General features: G+C 34.1%; 2 protein-coding genes across 3 annotated transcripts in view; both read left to right on the plus strand.

The window, feature by feature from the left end:
- LOC146746072 (hemicentin-1-like) overlaps window positions 1–13,749 on the plus strand; it is a 45,392-nt gene extending 31,643 nt beyond the window's left edge. The window contains exons 5-8 of the mRNA XM_085498938.1: window positions 54–245; window positions 4,241–4,432; window positions 7,792–7,983; window positions 13,652–13,749. Of these exons, the coding sequence (XP_085355064.1) occupies window positions 54–245; window positions 4,241–4,432; window positions 7,792–7,983; window positions 13,652–13,749 (674 nt within the window). The remainder of the gene's footprint in view (window positions 1–53; window positions 246–4,240; window positions 4,433–7,791; window positions 7,984–13,651) is intronic.
- Window positions 12,564–25,905, plus strand: LOC146746073 (uncharacterized). Of its 2 annotated transcripts, none has more exons than XM_085499336.1 (7): window positions 12,564–14,138; window positions 18,074–18,325; window positions 23,409–23,711; window positions 24,011–24,147; window positions 24,452–24,547; window positions 24,689–24,754; window positions 25,030–25,905. In XM_085499336.1, the coding sequence occupies exons 1-7, from the start codon at window positions 14,096–14,098 to the stop codon at window positions 25,036–25,038; spliced, it is 906 nt and encodes a 301-aa protein (XP_085355462.1). In that variant the 5' UTR covers window positions 12,564–14,095; the 3' UTR covers window positions 25,039–25,905. The 2 variants fall into 2 exon arrangements, with proteins under 2 accessions (XP_085355462.1, XP_085355460.1); XM_085499334.1 differs by having other exon boundaries at window positions 12,565–14,138; window positions 24,689–24,772.
- The last annotated feature ends 426 nt before the right edge of the window (window positions 25,906–26,331 follow it).

Below are 26,331 nucleotides of genomic sequence, written 5' to 3' on the forward strand. Positions count from 1 at the left end.
TTCTGTGATGATCATCAAGTGTTTTCTAATGGTTTGTTCATGATGTTCCTCAGTTATTCCAATAATCTCAGAAATTGAGGTTATTTCCTGGAGTGATGGTGTGATAAATGTGGCATGTGTAGATACAGCCAATCCAGAGTCAGATCATTATGAATGGGAAGCTGAGAATGGACAGACTGGTACTACAAATGTGAACACATGGGAACTTAACGATACTGGATATGATGCTCAAGAAGAGATTACATGTACAGCTACAAACACTATGGGATCTAGTGAACCATATATCCAAATAGTCCACAAACCATGTAAGTATACAATATGTTCACATGATAGTGACATCAGAGGCAATACGTACAGCTACAAACACTATGGGATCTAGTACACCATATATCCAAATAGTCTACAAACCATGTAAGTATACAATATGTTCACATCATAGTGACATCAGAGGCAATATGTACAGCTACAAACACTATGGGATCTAGTACACTATATACACAAATAGTCTACAAACCATGTGAGTATACAATGTGTTCACATTACAGTTACATCAGAGGCAATATGTACAGCTACAAACACTATGGGATCTTGTACACTATATACACAAATAGTTTACAAACCATGTGAGTATACAATGTGTTCACATTATAGTGACAACAGAGGCAATATGTACAGCTACAAACACTATGGGATCTAGTACACAATATACACAAATAGTTTACAAACCATGTGAGTATACAATGTGTTCACATTATAGTGACATCAGAGGCAATATGTACAGCTACAAACACTATGGGATCTAGTACACTATATACTCAAATAGTCTACAAACCATGTGAGTATACAATGTGTTCACATTATAGTGACATCAGAGGCAATATGTACAGCTACAAACACTATGGGATCTAGTACACTATATACTCAAATAGTCTACAAACCATGTGAGTATACAATGTGTTCACATTATAGTGACATCAGAGGCAATATGTACAGCTACAAACACTATGGGATCTAGTACACTATATACACAAATTGTTTACAAACCATGTGAGTATACAATGTGTTCACACTATAGTGACATCAGAGGCAATATGTACAGCTACAAACACTATGGGATCTAGTACACCATATATCTAAATAGTCTACAAACCATGTAAGTATACAATGTGTTCACATCATAGAGACATCAGAGGCAATATGTACAGCTACACAGACTATGGGATCTAGTACACAATATACCAAAATAGTCTACAAACCATGTAAGTATACAATGTGTTCACATCATAGAGACATCAGAGGCAATATGTACAGCTACAAACACTATGGGATCTAGTACACTAAATACACACATAGTCTACAAACCATGTGAGTATACAAAGTGTTCACATGATAGAGACATCAGAGGCAATATGTAAAGCTACAAACACTATGGGATCTAGTACACTATATACACAAATAGTCTACAAACCATATGAGTATACAATGTGTTCACATTATAGTGACATCAGAGGCAATATGTACAGCTACACACACTATGGGATCTAGTACACTATATACACAAATAGTTTACAAACCATGTGAGTATACAATGTGTTCACATTATAGTGACATCAGAGGCAATATGTACATCTACAAACACTATGGGATCTAGTACACTAAATACACACATAGTCTACAAACCATGTGAGTATACAATGTGTTCACATCATGGAGAGATCAGAGGCAATATGTAAAGCTACAAACACTATGGGATCTAGTACACTATATACACAAATAGTCTACAAACCATGTGAGTATACAATGTGTTCACATTATAGTGACATCAGAGGCAATATGTACAGCTACAAACACTATGGGATCTAGTACACTATATACACAAAAAGTTTACAAACCATGTGAGTATACAATGTGTTCACATTATAGTGACATCAGAGGCAATATGTACAGCTACAAACACTATGGGATCTAGTACACTATATACACAAATAGTCTACAAACCATGTGAGTATACAATGTGTTCACATTATAGTGACATCAGAGGCAATATGTACAGCTACAAACACTATGGGATCTAGTACACTATATACACAAAAAGTTTACAAACCATGTGAGTATACAATGTGTTCACATTATAGTGACATCAGAGGCAATATGTACAGCTACAAACACTATGGGATCTAGTACACTATATACACAAATAGTCTACAAACCATGTGAGTATACAATGTGTTCACATTATAGTGACATCAGAGGCAATATGTACAGCTACAAACACTATGGGATCTACTACACTATATACACAAATTGTGTACAAACCATGTGAGTATACAATGTGTTCACATTATAGTGACATCAGAGGCAATATGTACAGCTACAAACACTATCGGATCTAGTACACTATATACACAAATAGTCTACAAACCATGTGAGTATACAATGTGTTCACATTATAGTGACATCAGAGGCAATATGTACAGCTACAAACACTATGGGATCTAGTACACTATATACACAAATAGTCTACAAACCATGTGAGTATACAATGTGTTCACATTATAGTGACATCAGAGGCAATATGTACAGCTACAAACACTATCGGATCTAGTACACTATATACACAAATAGTATACAAACCATGTAAGTATACAATGTGTTCACATTATAGTGACATTAAAGGCAATATGTACAGCTGCAAATACTATGGGATCTAGTACACTATATACACAAATAGTTTACAAACCATGTGAGTATACAATGTGTTCACATTATAGTGACATCAGAGGCAATATGTACAGCTACAAACACTATGGGATGTAGTACACTATATACACAAATAGTTTACAAACCATTTGAGTATACAATGTGTTCACATTATAGTGACATTAGAGACAATATGTACAGCTACAAACACTATGGGATCTAGTACACTATATACACAAATAGTTTACAAACCATTTGAGTATACAATGTGTTCACATTATAGTGACATCAGAGGCAATATGTACAGCTACAAACACTATGGCATCTAATACACTATATACAAATAGTTTACAAACCATGTGAGTATACAATGTGTTCACATCATAGTGACATCAGAGGCAATATGTACAGCTACAAACACTATGGGATCTAGTACACTATATACACAAATAGTCTACAAACCATGTAAGTATACAATGTGTTCACATTATAGTGACATTAAAGGCAATATGTACAGCTACAAATACTATACAATCTAGTACACTATATACACAAATAGTTTACAAACCATGTGAGTATACAATGTGTTCATTGGAAAGGTGTGATTTATAGCTGATCAGTGTGTATAAATCTATGGTGTCATATTTGATCGTCACTGAGGGAGTAACCTTGCAAAATAATCATTTAAACTGAAACACTTTAGGAGGCAATATGATTACAAATTATGATCGCTTCATTTAACAAGACAAATTGTGTGGCTCTCGATCGTTAATATCGGTAGAATCCGTCATTATATTTGAGTTGTCTGTGACCTGTTTCTAACCAGTGACGTCACCAGGTGCGCTATAGTATGGGTCTACGATTGATTGACTAAACCAGAAAGGGGGTGGGCCTGTTGAAACATTGTTATGTATGTGTAGGTAAACATGTATATAGCGAGAGTAATACAAAATATCACGTACGTAATAATAGTAAACACAATTACGAAATAATAAAAACAGATAGTAAAAATGAAATAAAAAAATAAATTCACGCAGTACAATACATCAGATTTTTATTCGATTCTGTGATGTAAATTTTTGAACGGAAGGCCGTTCACAAGGTCCTGCTGTTATATAAACGTTAAATAAGCTCACTATCAGTGACAAAATGCGTATACCATTCTATATGTGAATGACCAGTTGAACGGCATTTCCTACTTATGCATGTATTAAATTTAGATTCATGTTTCATTCAGACCGTGTGACACTCCCGATAATTGATTATTTAGTGTTACCACAAACTATTTATTCTGTTTGTTTGTAGACGAACCCACAGTTAACGCTATCACAGAGAGTCCTCTCAAGAGATTTTTTTTAAATATGCCTTACACTGATAGAAATTGTATAGAACATATATTTTAACGGGCACCAAATTAGTGCGTTAGGAGATTTATTCAATGTTCTTGTGAATTAGGAGCATAGTATGAAAATAGAAAAAAATTGTAATTCTGTGATGATCATCAAGTGTTTTCTAATGGTTTGTTCATGATGTTCCTCAGTTATTCCAATAATCTCAGAAATTGAGGTTATTTCCTGGAGTGATGGTGTGATAAATGTGGCATGTGTAGATACAGCCAATCCAGAGTCAGATCATTATGAATGGGAAGCTGAGAATGGACAGACTGGTACTACAAATGTGAACACATGGGAACTTAACGATACTGGATATGATGCTCAAGAAGAGATTACATGTACAGCTACAAACACTATGGGATCTAGTGAACCATATATCCAAATAGTCCACAAACCATGTAAGTATACAATATGTTCACATGATAGTGACATCAGAGGCAATACGTACAGCTACAAACACTATGGGATCTAGTACACCATATATCCAAATAGTCTACAAACCATGTAAGTATACAATATGTTCACATCATAGTGACATCAGAGGCAATATGTACAGCTACAAACACTATGGGATCTAGTACACTATATACACAAATAGTCTACAAACCATGTGAGTATACAATGTGTTCACATTACAGTTACATCAGAGGCAATATGTACAGCTACAAACACTATGGGATCTTGTACACTATATACACAAATAGTTTACAAACCATGTGAGTATACAATGTGTTCACATTATAGTGACAACAGAGGCAATATGTACAGCTACAAACACTATGGGATCTAGTACACAATATACACAAATAGTTTACAAACCATGTGAGTATACAATGTGTTCACATTATAGTGACATCAGAGGCAATATGTACAGCTACAAACACTATGGGATCTAGTACACTATATACACAAATAGTCTACAAACCATGTGAGTATACAATGTGTTCACATTATAGTGACATCAGAGGCAATATGTACAGCTACAAACACTATGGGATCTAGTACACTATATACACAAATAGTCTACAAACCATGTGAGTATACAATGTGTTCACATTATAGTGACATCAGAGGCAATATGTACAGCTACAAACACTATGGGATCTAGTACACTATATACTCAAATAGTCTACAAACCATGTGAGTATACAATGTGTTCACATTATAGTGACATCAGAGGCAATATGTACAGCTACAAACACTATGGGATCTAGTACACTATATACACAAATTGTTTACAAACCATGTGAGTATACAATGTGTTCACACTATAGTGACATCAGAGGCAATATGTACAGCTACAAACACTATGGGATCTAGTACACCATATATCTAAATAGTCTACAAACCATGTAAGTATACAATGTGTTCACATCATAGAGACATCAGAGGCAATATGTACAGCTACACAGACTATGGGATCTAGTACACAATATACCAAAATAGTCTACAAACCATGTAAGTATACAATGTGTTCACATCATAGAGACATCAGAGGCAATATGTACAGCTACAAACACTATGGGATCTAGTACACTAAATACACACATAGTCTACAAACCATGTGAGTATACAAAGTGTTCACATGATAGAGACATCAGAGGCAATATGTAAAGCTACAAACACTATGGGATCTAGTACACTATATACACAAATAGTCTACAAACCATATGAGTATACAATGTGTTCACATTATAGTGACATCAGAGGCAATATGTACAGCTACACACACTATGGGATCTAGTACACTATATACACAAATAGTTTACAAACCATGTGAGTATACAATGTGTTCACATTATAGTGACATCAGAGGCAATATGTACATCTACAAACACTATGGGATCTAGTACACTATATACACAAATAATTTACAAACCATGTCTGTATGCAATGTGTTCACATTATAGTGACATCGGAGGCAATACGTACAGCTACAAACACTATGGGATCTAGTACACTATATACACAAATAGTATACAAACCATGTGAGTATACACTGTGTTCACATTATAGTGACATCAGAGGCAATATGTACAGCTACAAACACTATCGGATCTAGTACACTATATACACAAATAGTATACAAACCATGTGAGTATACAATGTGTTCACATTATAGTGACATTAAAGGCAATATGTACAGCTGCAAATACTATGGGATCTAGTACACTATATACACAAATAGTTTACAAACCATGTGAGTATACAATGTGTTCACATTATAGTGACATCAGAGGCAATATGTACAGCTACAAACACTATGGGATGTAGTACACTATATACACAAATAGTTTACAAACCATTTGAGTATACAATGTGTTCACATTATAGTGACATTAGAGACAATATGTACAGCTACAAACACTATGGGATCTAGTACACTATATACACAAATAGTTTACAAACCATTTGAGTATACAATGTGTTCACATTATAGTGACATCAGAGGCAATATGTACAGCTACAAACACTATGGCATCTAATACACTATATACAAATAGTTTACAAACCATGTGAGTATACAATGTGTTCACATCATAGTGACATCAGAGGCAATATGTACAGCTACAAACACTATGGGATCTAGTACACTATATACACAAATAGTCTACAAACCATGTAAGTATACAATGTGTTCACATTATAGTGACATTAAAGGCAATATGTACAGCTACAAATACTATACAATCTAGTACACTATATACACAAATAGTTTACAAACCATGTGAGTATACAATGTGTTCATTGGAAAGGTGTGATTTATAGCTGATCAGTGTGTATAAATCTATGGTGTCATATTTGATCGTCACTGAGGGAGTAACCTTGCAAAATAATCATTTAAACTGAAACACTTTAGGAGGCAATATGATTACAAATTATGATCGCTTCATTTAACAAGACAAATTGTGTGGCTCTCGATCGTTAATATCGGTAGAATCCGTCATTATATTTGAGTTGTCTGTGACCTGTTTCTAACCAGTGACGTCACCAGGTGCGCTATAGTATGGGTCTACGATTGATTGACTAAACCAGAAAGGGGGTGGGCCTGTTGAAACATTGTTATGTATGTGTAGGTAAACATGTATATAGCGAGAGTAATACAAAATATCACGTACGTAATAATAGTAAACACAATTACGAAATAATAAAAACAGATAGTAAAAATGAAATAAAAAAATAAATTCACGCAGTACAATACATCAGATTTTTATTCGATTCTGTGATGTAAATTTTTGAACGGAAGGCCGTTCACAAGGTCCTGCTGTTATATAAACGTTAAATAAGCTCACTATCAGTGACAAAATGCGTATACCATTCTATATGTGAATGACCAGTTGAACGGCATTTCCTACTTATGCATGTATTAAATTTAGATTCATGTTTCATTCAGACCGTGTGACACTCCCGATAATTGATTATTTAGTGTTACCACAAACTATTTATTCTGTTTGTTTGTAGACGAACCCACAGTTAACGCTATCACAGAGAGTCCTCTCAAGAGATTTTTTTTAAATATGCCTTACACTGATAGAAATTGTATAGAACATATATTTTAACGGGCACCAAATTAGTGCGTTAGGAGATTTATTCAATGTTCTTGTGAATTAGGAGCATAGTATGAAAATAGAAAAAAATTGTAATTCTGTGATGATCATCAAGTGTTTTCTAATGGTTTGTTCATGATGTTCCTCAGTTATTCCAATAATCTCAGAAATTGAGGTTATTTCCTGGAGTGATGGTGTGATAAATGTGGCATGTGTAGATACAGCCAATCCAGAGTCAGATCATTATGAATGGGAAGCTGAGAATGGACAGACTGGTACTACAAATGTGAACACATGGGAACTTAACGATACTGGATATGATGCTCAAGAAGAGATTACATGTACAGCTACAAACACTATGGGATCTAGTGAACCATATATCCAAATAGTCCACAAACCATGTAAGTATACAATATGTTCACATGATAGTGACATCAGAGGCAATACGTACAGCTACAAACACTATGGGATCTAGTACACCATATATCCAAATAGTCTACAAACCATGTAAGTATACAATATGTTCACATCATAGTGACATCAGAGGCAATATGTACAGCTACAAACACTATGGGATCTAGTACACTATATACACAAATAGTCTACAAACCATGTGAGTATACAATGTGTTCACATTACAGTTACATCAGAGGCAATATGTACAGCTACAAACACTATGGGATCTTGTACACTATATACACAAATAGTTTACAAACCATGTGAGTATACAATGTGTTCACATTATAGTGACAACAGAGGCAATATGTACAGCTACAAACACTATGGGATCTAGTACACAATATACACAAATAGTTTACAAACCATGTGAGTATACAATGTGTTCACATTATAGTGACATCAGAGGCAATATGTACAGCTACAAACACTATGGGATCTAGTACACTATATACACAAATAGTCTACAAACCATGTGAGTATACAATGTGTTCACATTATAGTGACATCAGAGGCAATATGTACAGCTACAAACACTATGGGATCTAGTACACTATATACACAAATAGTCTACAAACCATGTGAGTATACAATGTGTTCACATTATAGTGACATCAGAGGCAATATGTACAGCTACAAACACTATGGGATCTAGTACACTATATACTCAAATAGTCTACAAACCATGTGAGTATACAATGTGTTCACATTATAGTGACATCAGAGGCAATATGTACAGCTACAAACACTATGGGATCTAGTACACTATATACACAAATTGTTTACAAACCATGTGAGTATACAATGTGTTCACACTATAGTGACATCAGAGGCAATATGTACAGCTACAAACACTATGGGATCTAGTACACCATATATCTAAATAGTCTACAAACCATGTAAGTATACAATGTGTTCACATCATAGAGACATCAGAGGCAATATGTACAGCTACACAGACTATGGGATCTAGTACACAATATACCAAAATAGTCTACAAACCATGTAAGTATACAATGTGTTCACATCATAGAGACATCAGAGGCAATATGTACAGCTACAAACACTATGGGATCTAGTACACTAAATACACACATAGTCTACAAACCATGTGAGTATACAAAGTGTTCACATGATAGAGACATCAGAGGCAATATGTAAAGCTACAAACACTATGGGATCTAGTACACTATATACACAAATAGTCTACAAACCATATGAGTATACAATGTGTTCACATTATAGTGACATCAGAGGCAATATGTACAGCTACACACACTATGGGATCTAGTACACTATATACACAAATAGTTTACAAACCATGTGAGTATACAATGTGTTCACATTATAGTGACATCAGAGGCAATATGTACATCTACAAACACTATGGGATCTAGTACACTATATACACAAATAATTTACAAACCATGTCTGTATGCAATGTGTTCACATTATAGTGACATCGGAGGCAATACGTACAGCTACAAACACTATGGGATCTAGTACACTATATACACAAATAGTATACAAACCATGTGAGTATACACTGTGTTCACATTATAGTGACATCAGAGGCAATATGTACAGCTACAAACACTATGGGATCTAGTACACTATATACACAAATAGTATACAAACCATGTGAGTATACAATGTGTTCACATTATAGTGACATCAGAGGCAATATGTACAGCTACAAACACTATGGGATTTAGTACACTATATACACAAATAGTTTACAAACCATGTGAGTATACAATGTGTTCACATTATAGTGACAACAGAGGCAATATGTACAGCTACAAACACTATGGGATCTAGTACACAATATACACAAATAGTTTACAAACCATGTGAGTATACAATGTGTTCACATTATAGTGACATCAGAGGCAATATGTACAGCTACAAACACTATGGGATCTAGTACACTATATACACAAATAGTCTACAAACCATGTGAGTATACAATGTGTTCACATTATAGTGACATCAGAGGCAATATGTACAGCTACAAACACTATGGGATCTAGTACACTATATACACAAATAGTCTACAAACCATGTGAGTATACAATGTGTTCACATTATAGTGACAACAGAGGCAATATGTACAGCTACAGACACTATGGGATCTAGTACACTATATACTCAAATAGTCTACAAACCATGTGATTATACAATGTGTTCACACTATAGTGACATCAGAGGCAATATGTACAGCTACAAACACTATGGGATCTAGTACACCATATATCTAAATAGCCTACAAACCATGTAAGTATACAATGTGTTCACATCATAGAGACATCATAGGCAATATGTACAGCTACACACACTATGGGATCTAGTACACAATATACCAAAATAGTCTACAAACCATGTAAGTATACAATGTGTTCACATCATAGAGACATCAGAGGCAATATGTACAGCTACAAACACTATGGGATCTAGTACACTAAATACACACATAGTCTACAAACCATGTGAGTATACAATGTGTTCACATCATAGAGACATCAGAGGCAATATGTAAAGCTACAAACACTATGGGATCTAGTACACTATATACACAAATAGTCTACAAACCATGTGAGTATACAATGTGTTCACATTATAGTGACATCAGAGGCAATATGTACAGCTACAAACACTATGGGATCTAGTACACTATATTCACAAATAGTCTACAAACCATGTAAGTATACAATGTGTTCACATCATAGAGACATCAGAGGCAATATGTACAGCTACACACACTATGGGATCTAGTACACAATATACCAAAATAGTCTACAAACCATGTAAGTATACAATGTGTTCACATCATAGAGACATCAGAGGCAATATGTACAGCTACAAACACTATGGGATCTAGTACACTAAATACACACATAGTCTACAAACCATGTGAGTATACAATGTGTTCACATCATGGAGAGATCAGAGGCAATATGTAAAGCTACAAACACTATGGGATCTAGTACACTATATACACAAATAGTCTACAAACCATGTGAGTATACAATGTGTTCACATTATAGTGACATCAGAGGCAATATGTACAGCTACAAACACTATGGGATCTAGTACACTATATACACAAAAAGTTTACAAACCATGTGAGTATACAATGTGTTCACATTATAGTGACATCAGAGGCAATATGTACAGCTACAAACACTATGGGATCTAGTACACTATATACACAAATAGTTTACAAACCATGTGAGTATACAATGTGTTCACATTATAGTGACATCAGAGGCAATATGTACAGCTACAGACACTATGGGATCTAGTACACTATATACACAAATAGTCTACAAACCATGTGAGTATACAATGTGTTCACATTATAGTGACATCAGAGGCAATATGTACAGCTACAAACACTATGGGATCTAGTACACTATATACACAAATAGTCTACAAACCATGTGAGTATACAATGTGTTCACATTATAGTGACATCAGAGGCAATATGTACAGCTACAAACACTATGGGATCTACTACACTATATACACAAATTGTGTACAAACCATGTGAGTATACAATGTGTTCACATTATAGTGACATCAGAGGCAATATGTACAGCTACAAACACTATCGGATCTAGTACACTATATACACAAATAGTCTACAAACCATGTGAGTATACAATGTGTTCACATTATAGTGACATCAGAGGCAATATGTACAGCTACAAACACTATGGGATCTAGTACACTATATACACAAATAGTCTACAAACCATGTGAGTATACAATGTGTTCACATTATAGTGACATCAGAGGCAATATGTACAGCTACAAACACTATCGGATCTAGTACACTATATACACAAATAGTATACAAACCATGTGAGTATACAATGTGTTCACATTATAGTGACATTAAAGGCAATATGTACAGCTGCAAATACTATGGGATCTAGTACACTATATACACAAATAGTCTACAAACCATGTGAGTATACAATGTGTTCACATTATAGTGACATCAGAGGCAATATGTACAGCTACAAACACTATGGGATCTAGTACACTATATACACAAATAGTCTACAAACCATGTGAGTATACAATGTGTTCACATTATAGTGACATCAGAGGCAATATGTACAGCTACAAACACTATCGGATCTAGTACACTATATACACAAATAGTATACAAACCATGTGAGTATACAATGTGTTCACATTATAGTGACATTAAAGGCAATATGTACAGCTGCAAATACTATGGGATCTAGTACACTATATACACAAATAGTTTACAAACCATGTGAGTATACAATGTGTTCACATTATAGTGACATCAGAGGCAATATGTACAGCTACAAACACTATGGGATGTAGTACACTATATACACAAATAGTTTACAAACCATTTGAGTATACAATGTGTTCACATTATAGTGACATTAGAGACAATATGTACAGCTACAAACACTATGGGATCTAGTACACTATATACACAAATAGTTTACAAACCATTTGAGTATACAATGTGTTCACATTATAGTGACATCAGAGGCAATATGTACAGCTACAAACACTATGGCATCTAATACACTATATACAAATAGTTTACAAACCATGTGAGTATACAATGTGTTCACATCATAGTGACATCAGAGGCAATATGTACAGCTACAAACACTATGGGATCTAGTACACTATATACACAAATAGTCTACAAACCATGTAAGTATACAATGTGTTCACATTATAGTGACATTAAAGGCAATATGTACAGCTACAAATACTATACAATCTAGTACACTATATACACAAATAGTTTACAAACCATGTGAGTATACAATGTGTTCATTGGAAAGGTGTGATTTATAGCTGATCAGTGTGTATAAATCTATGGTGTCATATTTGATCGTCACTGAGGGAGTAACCTTGCAAAATAATCATTTAAACTGAAACACTTTAGGAGGCAATATGATTACAAATTATGATCGCTTCATTTAACAAGACAAATTGTGTGGCTCTCGATCGTTAATATCGGTAGAATCCGTCATTATATTTGAGTTGTCTGTGACCTGTTTCTAACCAGTGACGTCACCAGGTGCGCTATAGTATGGGTCTACGATTGATTGACTAAACCAGAAAGGGGGTGGGCCTGTTGAAACATTGTTATGTATGTGTAGGTAAACATGTATATAGCGAGAGTAATACAAAATATCACGTACGTAATAATAGTAAACACAATTACGAAATAATAAAAACAGATAGTAAAAATGAAATAAAAAAATAAATTCACGCAGTACAATACATCAGATTTTTATTCGATTCTGTGATGTAAATTTTTGAACGGAAGGCCGTTCACAAGGTCCTGCTGTTATATAAACGTTAAATAAGCTCACTATCAGTGACAAAATGCGTATACCATTCTATATGTGAATGACCAGTTGAACGGCATTTCCTACTTATGCATGTATTAAATTTAGATTCATGTTTCATTCAGACCGTGTGACACTCCCGATAATTGATTATTTAGTGTTACCACAAACTATTTATTCTGTTTGTTTGTAGACGAACCCACAGTTAACGCTATCACAGAGAGTCCTCTCAAGAGATTTTTTTTAAATATGCCTTACACTGATAGAAATTGTATAGAACATATATTTTAACGGGCACCAAATTAGTGCGTTAGGAGATTTATTCAATGTTCTTGTGAATTAGGAGCATAGTATGAAAATAGAAAAAAATTGTAATTCTGTGATGATCATCAAGTGTTTTCTAATGGTTTGTTCATGATGTTCCTCAGTTATTCCAATAATCTCAGAAATTGAGGTTATTTCCTGGAGTGATGGTGTGATAAATGTGGCATGTGTAGATACAGCCAATCCAGAGTCAGATCATTATGAATGGGAAGCTGAGAATGGACAGACTGGTACTACAAATGTGAACACATGGGAACTTAACGATACTGGATATGATGCTCAAGAAGAGATTACATGTACAGCTACAAACACTATGGGATCTAGTGAACCATATATCCAAATAGTCCACAAACCATGTAAGTATACAATATGTTCACATGATAGTGACATCAGAGGCAATACGTACAGCTACAAACACTATGGGATCTAGTACACCATATATCCAAATAGTCTACAAACCATGTAAGTATACAATATGTTCACATCATAGTGACATCAGAGGCAATATGTACAGCTACAAACACTATGGGATCTAGTACACTATATACACAAATAGTCTACAAACCATGTGAGTATACAATGTGTTCACATTACAGTTACATCAGAGGCAATATGTACAGCTACAAACACTATGGGATCTTGTACACTATATACACAAATAGTTTACAAACCATGTGAGTATACAATGTGTTCACATTATAGTGACAACAGAGGCAATATGTACAGCTACAAACACTATGGGATCTAGTACACAATATACACAAATAGTTTACAAACCATGTGAGTATACAATGTGTTCACATTATAGTGACATCAGAGGCAATATGTACAGCTACAAACACTATGGGATCTAGTACACTATATACTCAAATAGTCTACAAACCATGTGAGTATACAATGTGTTCACATTATAGTGACATCAGAGGCAATATGTACAGCTACAAACACTATGGGATCTAGTACACTATATACTCAAATAGTCTACAAACCATGTGAGTATACAATGTGTTCACATTATAGTGACATCAGAGGCAATATGTACAGCTACAAACACTATGGGATCTAGTACACTATATACACAAATTGTTTACAAACCATGTGAGTATACAATGTGTTCACACTATAGTGACATCAGAGGCAATATGTACAGCTACAAACACTATGGGATCTAGTACACCATATATCTAAATAGTCTACAAACCATGTAAGTATACAATGTGTTCACATCATAGAGACATCAGAGGCAATATGTACAGCTACACAGACTATGGGATCTAGTACACAATATACCAAAATAGTCTACAAACCATGTAAGTATACAATGTGTTCACATCATAGAGACATCAGAGGCAATATGTACAGCTACAAACACTATGGGATCTAGTACACTAAATACACACATAGTCTACAAACCATGTGAGTATACAAAGTGTTCACATGATAGAGACATCAGAGGCAATATGTAAAGCTACAAACACTATGGGATCTAGTACACTATATACACAAATAGTCTACAAACCATATGAGTATACAATGTGTTCACATTATAGTGACATCAGAGGCAATATGTACAGCTACACACACTATGGGATCTAGTACACTATATACACAAATAGTTTACAAACCATGTGAGTATACAATGTGTTCACATTATAGTGACATCAGAGGCAATATGTACATCTACAAACACTATGGGATCTAGTACACTAAATACACACATAGTCTACAAACCATGTGAGTATACAATGTGTTCACATCATGGAGAGATCAGAGGCAATATGTAAAGCTACAAACACTATGGGATCTAGTACACTATATACACAAATAGTCTACAAACCATGTGAGTATACAATGTGTTCACATTATAGTGACATCAGAGGCAATATGTACAGCTACAAACACTATGGGATCTAGTACACTATATACACAAAAAGTTTACAAACCATGTGAGTATACAATGTGTTCACATTATAGTGACATCAGAGGCAATATGTACAGCTACAAACACTATGGGATCTAGTACACTATATACACAAATAGTCTACAAACCATGTGAGTATACAATGTGTTCACATTATAGTGACATCAGAGGCAATATGTACAGCTACAAACACTATGGGATCTAGTACACTATATACACAAAAAGTTTACAAACCATGTGAGTATACAATGTGTTCACATTATAGTGACATCAGAGGCAATATGTACAGCTACAAACACTATGGGATCTAGTACACTATATACACAAATAGTCTACAAACCATGTGAGTATACAATGTGTTCACATTATAGTGACATCAGAGGCAATATGTACAGCTACAAACACTATGGGATCTACTACACTATATACACAAATTGTGTACAAACCATGTGAGTATACAATGTGTTCACATTATAGTGACATCAGAGGCAATATGTACAGCTACAAACACTATCGGATCTAGTACACTATATACACAAATAGTCTACAAACCATGTGAGTATACAATGTGTTCACATTATAGTGACATCAGAGGCAATATGTACAGCTACAAACACTATGGGATCTAGTACACTATATACACAAATAGTCTACAAACCATGTGAGTATACAATGTGTTCACATTATAGTGACATCAGAGGCAATATGTACAGCTACAAACACTATCGGATCTAGTACACTATATACACAAATAGTATACAAACCATGTAAGTATACAATGTGTTCACATTATAGTGACATTAAAGGCAATATGTACAGCTGCAAATACTATGGGATCTAGTACACTATATACACAAATAGTTTACAAACCATGTGAGTATACAATGTGTTCACATTATAGTGACATCAGAGGCAATATGTACAGCTACAAACACTATGGGATGTAGTACACTATATACACAAATAGTTTACAAACCATTTGAGTATACAATGTGTTCACATTATAGTGACATTAGAGACAATATGTACAGCTACAAACACTATGGGATCTAGTACACTATATACACAAATAGTTTACAAACCATTTGAGTATACAATGTGTTCACATTATAGTGACATCAGAGGCAATATGTACAGCTACAAACACTATGGCATCTAATACACTATATACAAATAGTTTACAAACCATGTGAGTATACAATGTGTTCACATCATAGTGACATCAGAGGCAATATGTACAGCTACAAACACTATGGGATCTAGTACACTATATACACAAATAGTCTACAAACCATGTAAGTATACAATGTGTTCACATTATAGTGACATTAAAGGCAATATGTACAGCTACAAATACTATACAATCTAGTACACTATATACACAAATAGTTTACAAACCATGTGAGTATACAATGTGTTCATTGGAAAGGTGTGATTTATAGCTGATCAGTGTGTATAAATCTATGGTGTCATATTTGATCGTCACTGAGGGAGTAACCTTGCAAAATAATCATTTAAACTGAAACACTTTAGGAGGCAATATGATTACAAATTATGATCGCTTCATTTAACAAGACAAATTGTGTGGCTCTCGATCGTTAATATCGGTAGAATCCGTCATTATATTTGAGTTGTCTGTGACCTGTTTCTAACCAGTGACGTCACCAGGTGCGCTATAGTATGGGTCTACGATTGATTGACTAAACCAGAAAGGGGGTGGGCCTGTTGAAACATTGTTATGTATGTGTAGGTAAACATGTATATAGCGAGAGTAATACAAAATATCACGTACGTAATAATAGTAAACACAATTACGAAATAATAAAAACAGATAGTAAAAATGAAATAAAAAAATAAATTCACGCAGTACAATACATCAGATTTTTATTCGATTCTGTGATGTAAATTTTTGAACGGAAGGCCGTTCACAAGGTCCTGCTGTTATATAAACGTTAAATAAGCTCACTATCAGTGACAAAATGCGTATACCATTCTATATGTGAATGACCAGTTGAACGGCATTTCCTACTTATGCATGTATTAAATTTAGATTCATGTTTCATTCAGACCGTGTGACACTCCCGATAATTGATTATTTAGTGTTACCACAAACTATTTATTCTGTTTGTTTGTAGACGAACCCACAGTTAACGCTATCACAGAGAGTCCTCTCAAGAGATTTTTTTTAAATATGCCTTACACTGATAGAAATTGTATAGAACATATATTTTAACGGGCACCAAATTAGTGCGTTAGGAGATTTATTCAATGTTCTTGTGAATTAGGAGCATAGTATGAAAATAGAAAAAAATTGTAATTCTGTGATGATCATCAAGTGTTTTCTAATGGTTTGTTCATGATGTTCCTCAGTTATTCCAATAATCTCAGAAATTGAGGTTATTTCCTGGAGTGATGGTGTGATAAATGTGGCATGTGTAGATACAGCCAATCCAGAGTCAGATCATTATGAATGGGAAGCTGAGAATGGACAGACTGGTACTACAAATGTGAACACATGGGAACTTAACGATACTGGATATGATGCTCAAGAAGAGATTACATGTACAGCTACAAACACTATGGGATCTAGTGAACCATATATCCAAATAGTCCACAAACCATGTAAGTATACAATATGTTCACATGATAGTGACATCAGAGGCAATACGTACAGCTACAAACACTATGGGATCTAGTACACCATATATCCAAATAGTCTACAAACCATGTAAGTATACAATATGTTCACATCATAGTGACATCAGAGGCAATATGTACAGCTACAAACACTATGGGATCTAGTACACTATATACACAAATAGTCTACAAACCATGTGAGTATACAATGTGTTCACATTACAGTTACATCAGAGGCAATATGTACAGCTACAAACACTATGGGATCTTGTACACTATATACACAAATAGTTTACAAACCATGTGAGTATACAATGTGTTCACATTATAGTGACAACAGAGGCAATATGTACAGCTACAAACACTATGGGATCTAGTACACAATATACACAAATAGTTTACAAACCATGTGAGTATACAATGTGTTCACATTATAGTGACATCAGAGGCAATATGTACAGCTACAAACACTATGGGATCTAGTACACTATATACACAAATAGTCTACAAACCATGTGAGTATACAATGTGTTCACATTATAGTGACATCAGAGGCAATATGTACAGCTACAAACACTATGGGATCTAGTACACTATATACACAAATAGTCTACAAACCATGTGAGTATACAATGTGTTCACATTATAGTGACATCAGAGGCAATATGTACAGCTACAAACACTATGGGATCTAGTACACTATATACTCAAATAGTCTACAAACCATGTGAGTATACAATGTGTTCACATTATAGTGACATCAGAGGCAATATGTACAGCTACAAACACTATGGGATCTAGTACACTATATACACAAATTGTTTACAAACCATGTGAGTATACAATGTGTTCACACTATAGTGACATCAGAGGCAATATGTACAGCTACAAACACTATGGGATCTAGTACACCATATATCTAAATAGTCTACAAACCATGTAAGTATACAATGTGTTCACATCATAGAGACATCAGAGGCAATATGTACAGCTACACAGACTATGGGATCTAGTACACAATATACCAAAATAGTCTACAAACCATGTAAGTATACAATGTGTTCACATCATAGAGACATCAGAGGCAATATGTACAGCTACAAACACTATGGGATCTAGTACACTAAATACACACATAGTCTACAAACCATGTGAGTATACAAAGTGTTCACATGATAGAGACATCAGAGGCAATATGTAAAGCTACAAACACTATGGGATCTAGTACACTATATACACAAATAGTCTACAAACCATATGAGTATACAATGTGTTCACATTATAGTGACATCAGAGGCAATATGTACAGCTACACACACTATGGGATCTAGTACACTATATACACAAATAGTTTACAAACCATGTGAGTATACAATGTGTTCACATTATAGTGACATCAGAGGCAATATGTACATCTACAAACACTATGGGATCTAGTACACTATATACACAAATAATTTACAAACCATGTCTGTATGCAATGTGTTCACATTATAGTGACATCGGAGGCAATACGTACAGCTACAAACACTATGGGATCTAGTACACTATATACACAAATAGTATACAAACCATGTGAGTATACACTGTGTTCACATTATAGTGACATCAGAGGCAATATGTACAGCTACAAACACTATGGGATCTAGTACACTATATACACAAATAGTATACAAACCATGTGAGTATACAATGTGTTCACATTATAGTGACATCAGAGGCAATATGTACAGCTACAAACACTATGGGATTTAGTACACTATATACACAAATAGTTTACAAACCATGTGAGTATACAATGTGTTCACATTATAGTGACAACAGAGGCAATATGTACAGCTACAAACACTATGGGATCTAGTACACAATATACACAAATAGTTTACAAACCATGTGAGTATACAATGTGTTCACATTATAGTGACATCAGAGGCAATATGTACAGCTACAAACACTATGGGATCTAGTACACTATATACACAAATAGTCTACAAACCATGTGAGTATACAATGTGTTCACATTATAGTGACATCAGAGGCAATATGTACAGCTACAAACACTATGGGATCTAGTACACTATATACACAAATAGTCTACAAACCATGTGAGTATACAATGTGTTCACATTATAGTGACAACAGAGGCAATATGTACAGCTACAGACACTATGGGATCTAGTACACTATATACTCAAATAGTCTACAAACCATGTGAGTATACAATGTGTTCACATTATAGTGACATCAGAGGCAATATGTACAGCTACAAACACTATGGGATCTAGTACACTATATACACAAATTGTTTACAAACCATGTGAGTATACAATGTGTTCACACTATAGTGACATCAGAGGCAATATGTACAGCTACAAACACTATGGGATCTAGTACACCATATATCTAAATAGTCTACAAACCATGTAAGTATACAATGTGTTCACATCATAGAGACATCAGAGGCAATATGTACAGCTACACAGACTATGGGATCTAGTACACAATATACCAAAATAGTCTACAAACCATGTAAGTATACAATGTGTTCACATTATAGTGACATCAGAGGCAATATGTACAGCTACAAACACTATGGGATCTAGTACACTATATACACAAATTGTTTACAAACCATGTGAGTATACAATGTGTTCACATTATAGTGACATCAGAGGGAATATGTACAGCTACACAGACTATGGGATCTAGTACACAATATACCAAAATAGTCTACAAACCATGTAAGTATACAATGTGTTCACATCATAGAGACATCAGAGGCAATATGTACAGCTACAAACACTATGGGATCTAGTACACTAAATACACACATAGTCTACAAACCATGTGAGTATACAAAGTGTTCACATGATAGAGACATCAGAGGCAATATGTAAAGCTACAAACACTATGGGATCTAGTACACTATATACACAAATAGTCTACAAACCATATGAGTATACAATGTGTTCACATTATAGTGACATCAGAGGCAATATGTACAGCTACACACACTATGGGATCTAGTACACTATATACACAAATAGTTTACAAACCATGTGAGTATACAATGTGTTCACATTATAGTGACATCAGAGGCAATATGTACATCTACAAACACTATGGGATCTAGTACACTATATACACAAATAATTTACAAACCATGTCTGTATGCAATGTGTTCACATTATAGTGACATCGGAGGCAATACGTACAGCTACAAACACTATGGGATCTAGTACACTATATACACAAATAGTATACAAACCATGTGAGTATACACTGTGTTCACATTATAGTGACATCAGAGGCAATATGTACAGCTACAAACACTATGGGATCTAGTACACTATATACACAAATAGTATACAAACCATGTGAGTATACAATGTGTTCACATTATAGTGACATCAGAGGCAATATGTACAGCTACAAACACTATGGGATTTAGTACACTATATACACAAATAGTATACAAACCATGTGAGTATACAATGTGTTCACATTATAGTGACATCAGAGGCAATATGTACAGCTACAAACACTATGGGATTTAGTACACTATATACACAAATAGTTTACAAACCATGCCTGTATGCAATGTGTTCACATTATAGTTACATCAGAGGCAATATGTACAGCTACAAACACTATGGGGTTTAGTACACTATATACACAAATAGTTTACAAACCATATAAGTATACAATGTGTTCACATTATAGTGACATCAGAGGCAATATGTACAGCTACAAACACTATGGGATTTAGTACACTATATACACAAATAGTTTACAAACCATGTCTGTATGCAATGTGTTCACATTATAGTGACATCGGAGGCAATATGTACAGCTACAAACGCTATGGGGTCTAGTACACTATATACACAAATAGTATACAAACCATGTGAGTATACAATGTGTTCACATTATAGTGACATCAGAGGCAATATGTACAGGTACAAACACTATGGGATCTTGTACACTATATACACAAATAGTTTACAAACCATGCCTGTATGCAATGTGTTCACATTATAGTGACATCAGAGGGAATATGTACAGCTACAAACACTATGGGGTCTAGTACACTATATACACAAATAGTATACAAACCATGTGAGTATACAATGTGTTCACATTATAGTGACATCAGAGGCAATATGTACAGCTACAAACACTATGGGATCTAGAACACTATATACACAAATTGTGTACAAACCATGCCTGTATGCAATGTGTTCACATTATAGTGACATCAGAGGGAATATGTACAGCTACAAACACTATGGGGTCTAGTACACTATATACACAAATAGTTTACAAACCATGTGAGTATAAAATGTGTTCATTGGAAAGGTGTGATTTATAGCTGATCAGTGTGTATAAATCTATGATGTCCTATTTGATCGTCACTGACGGAGTAACCTTGCAAAATAATCATTTAAACTGAAACCCTTTAAGACGCAATATGATTACAAATTATGTTCGCTTCATTTAACAAGACAAATTGTGTGGCTCTCGATCGTTAATATCGGTAGAATCCGTCATTTTATTTGAATTGTCTGTGACCTGTTTCTAATCAGTGACGTCACCAGTTGCGCTGTAGTATGGGTCTACGATTGATTGACTAAACCAGAAAGGTTGTGGGCTTGTTGAAACATTGTTATGTATGTGTAGTAAACATGTATATAGCGAGAGTAATAAAACATATCATGTACGTAGTAATAGTAAACACAATTACGAAATAATAAAAACATATAGTAAAAATAAAATAAAAAAAATAAATTCACGAAGTACAATACATCAGATTTTTATTCGATTCTGTGGTGTAAATTTTTGAACGGAAGGCCGTTCACAAGGTCCTGCTGTTATATAAACGTTAAATAAGCTCATTATCAGCGACAAAAATGCGTATACCATTCTATATGTGAATGACCAGTTGAACGGCATTTCCTACTTATGCATGTATTAAATTCAGATTATTGTTTCATTCAGACAGTGTGGAACTCTGCCGATAATTGATTATTTAGTGTTACCACAAACTATTTATCCTGTTTGTTTGTAGACGAACCCACAGTTATTGTTATCACAGAGAGTCCCCTCAAAATCGAAGCACGCTCTGACGCCGTGTTAGAGTGCGGCACAGATGCTGTACCACCATTTCCCGATAACGAGTCTTGGGAATGGTTTCTACAGATTGGGTCAAATTACATACAAATAGATTCATCTGATAAATATGACATTGATGCAGTGGAAGGTGATGAACAGAAAACAACGTTGACTGTATTTGATGCACAGTGTGTTCATAATTATCGCTGTCAACTTGGAGAATCATGCGCGGATATTGAAGTCCAGGCAACAGGATCAGGTCAGCTTCGCGGCAGTTAATTCTACCTCTCTGTATATGTTAATGATATATTAAAAGATTATCTATTTTTTTTAGTAGCAGCATGTAATATTCGAACATGTGTAGATATTGAAGTCATTGTTGTTGACTTAATACGCAAAAATGCAAACTCGCCGTTATTATCCAATTTATCATACATATGGCGATCTGTATATGCATAATCATCTGACATATGTAATGTAGATGACGACAACAATCGTCATTATGGTAAAAACCTATGACGTATTATTCAATCAATTCACATCGTATTTTTTTTACAGAAACTGACCAATATCCTTGTATCATATGTGTCAGCGTGGCGGCATTACTTACAGTTCTTCTTTGTTGCTCAGTGACTGGCAATATCGTCGCATTTATTATACATAGACGTTTTAAGCGAAGTTTTGCTCTTGAACAGGTTTGCTCTATGTTAAATAATGACGAGTAAATAACTATATTTTCTATGTGGTGCATATCGTGGATATTGACAATTTATTTGAATACAATAACCCATTCACATGGAATTATTTAGATTTCCTATTACAATTAGATCAAAATATTAATAAATAATAAAAAAAAATCCTGTCAGATAAACTTGATAGTGTTACCAGCAACAACATTTACGTATAAACGGTAGAAATACGTATGAGTGTATTTGTTTAAGTGGTTGTGATTGTTTAAATTATGTGTTTTATGTTGATATTCTGTATTTTGTTTTAAAGTCTATGTCAAATTCAGGTGATAATTATACAACACTTTCTGCAATGACTAACGATGCAGTACATGTATATAAAATACCTACATTGAAAACAGATGAGGTAAGAGAACAGTTATTAATCGCATACAGTAACAAAGTAAAACATTATTGAAGTATTTAATACAAATAAATGACTAATAGCCCAAATGAATTATGATGGTGTCACTGATTTGATATTGTAATACATTATATTTGATTGTAGAGCGTTGAAGACAGTAATTATACTTCCCTTTCACCAGAAACAAGAAACACACAATCTACATATGAGGTAATAAACACGACAAAGGTAAATACAGAGCCTAATGCCTTTTTATTTACAGATTACATCGATTTATATGATATTTTTTTCTACTTTATTCACAAAGACAATGTATTCTGTGGCTGTTCATGTTATAGTATATATATGCAATGAAACGATCATTATAACATACATAACATTTTACTCTTACGAACGATTATTAGGACCAATTAAAATACACGACTGCTAAAATAACTAATAAGCATTGTGCTCATAACATTGTACTTTCTTTTGTTTTCACCCAGAACATCTGAAAAAGAAACACATACAAGATGAGACGGATTGCTATACAAATGTTGACGTCCACAGATTGGTGACTGATGAAATTTAAACAGTTGATCCGAATATATTTAAATTACGTGATAACTATTGTGGATTCGACTCTTATGTGCCACTTTTGCAATTGTATCTGACAATTAAATTATCGCATATCTCTGAAGTAAATTGAAGTATTTTCTTTTCAATTTGATAGTAACTTTAGAGAAAAAACACACATTTACGTTGTAATATTGTACCAGTTCAATATAATACTGGTCTCATTCTGGTTTTGACCAATTATTAACAAAATCATATGAGCAAATAAAATATTGTTAAATAAGTACAAAATAGAATATTAATGCTTTTTAATACATTACTTTTGCAAGTATGAAATTGAACGACCAATTTAATCAGTGTAAATTATATTTATCTGCACTTCTCTGAATTACCTTAATTGATCTATTGGATTTTAGAAATTATAACAAGTTTGATAACTTAGTTATCCATTTAATAGTTACAAACGGGGTACTTTTCATAGAATATAGAAAGAATATAAAAATTACAGGAACAAATATAAACATAGTAGAGATCTTAAATGCGTGGTGACTGCAGCTATAACATGATTTATTAGTTATAACTGTAATTATATATTGAGACTATTTTCTGACTTACAAATTATTGACAATTTATTACAATCATTTTGAATGTATGTCATAGTAATACCTAGTGAATAAATTGACACTGACGTCATGTACAGTACTATATGTATCTTGTTTGCATAATTTATTTAATACAAGTGTTTGCAATTTGAACAAAATGTTTGACACAGTAGTCTTTTTACTGAATAAATATTGCACTATTGTCTTGTGTCTTATTATTTTACCGACAACGCTGATACTATACATGTCGATGCAGTGATGTAGTAGCATTTTCAATTCATTTGCATGTGAATATAAAGGAAGTTGTTCACCCCTATATTGAACACTGAGTGGTCTGAACGGTTTGACCTTTGTACCCAAGTAAACCAGCGTTACTGCACATTTTGCACATCTATGTACATTGATTTTTTTTGTTTGGTTCTAGTCAATTTTACAAAACAAATGAAGAATTTGATGCTAGAATATAGCTGAAAATATTTTCTTTCATAAGAAACAAACTTAACTCCTATAGGGATTGAAGCTGATGTCAAGGAAGTTGTAGCATTTATACAGATTATCATGTTATGTATAGTGGTACATAATGAACAATGCTGCGTACAATGACTTCTTCTAGGAGAAGTATTTTCATGT

This window comes from Saccoglossus kowalevskii, chromosome 5, assembly GCF_978046115.1.
Source record: "Saccoglossus kowalevskii chromosome 5, keSacKowa6.1, whole genome shotgun sequence".
NCBI classification, from domain to species: domain Eukaryota; kingdom Metazoa; phylum Hemichordata; class Enteropneusta; family Harrimaniidae; genus Saccoglossus; species Saccoglossus kowalevskii.

Excerpts from the sequence above, each read along its gene's own strand:
- LOC146746073 (XM_085499334.1), top strand. The coding sequence starts at position 14,096 with ATGGGATCTAGTGAACCATATATCCAAATAGTCCACAAACCAT. Across the intron at positions 14,139-18,073 it reads CCAAATAGTCCACAAACCAT|TTATTCCAATAATCTCAGAA; the intron begins GTAAGTATACAA and ends GATGTTCCTCAG. Across the intron at positions 18,326-23,408 it reads CCAAATAGTCCACAAACCAT|ACGAACCCACAGTTATTGTT; the intron begins GTAAGTATACAA and ends GTTTGTTTGTAG.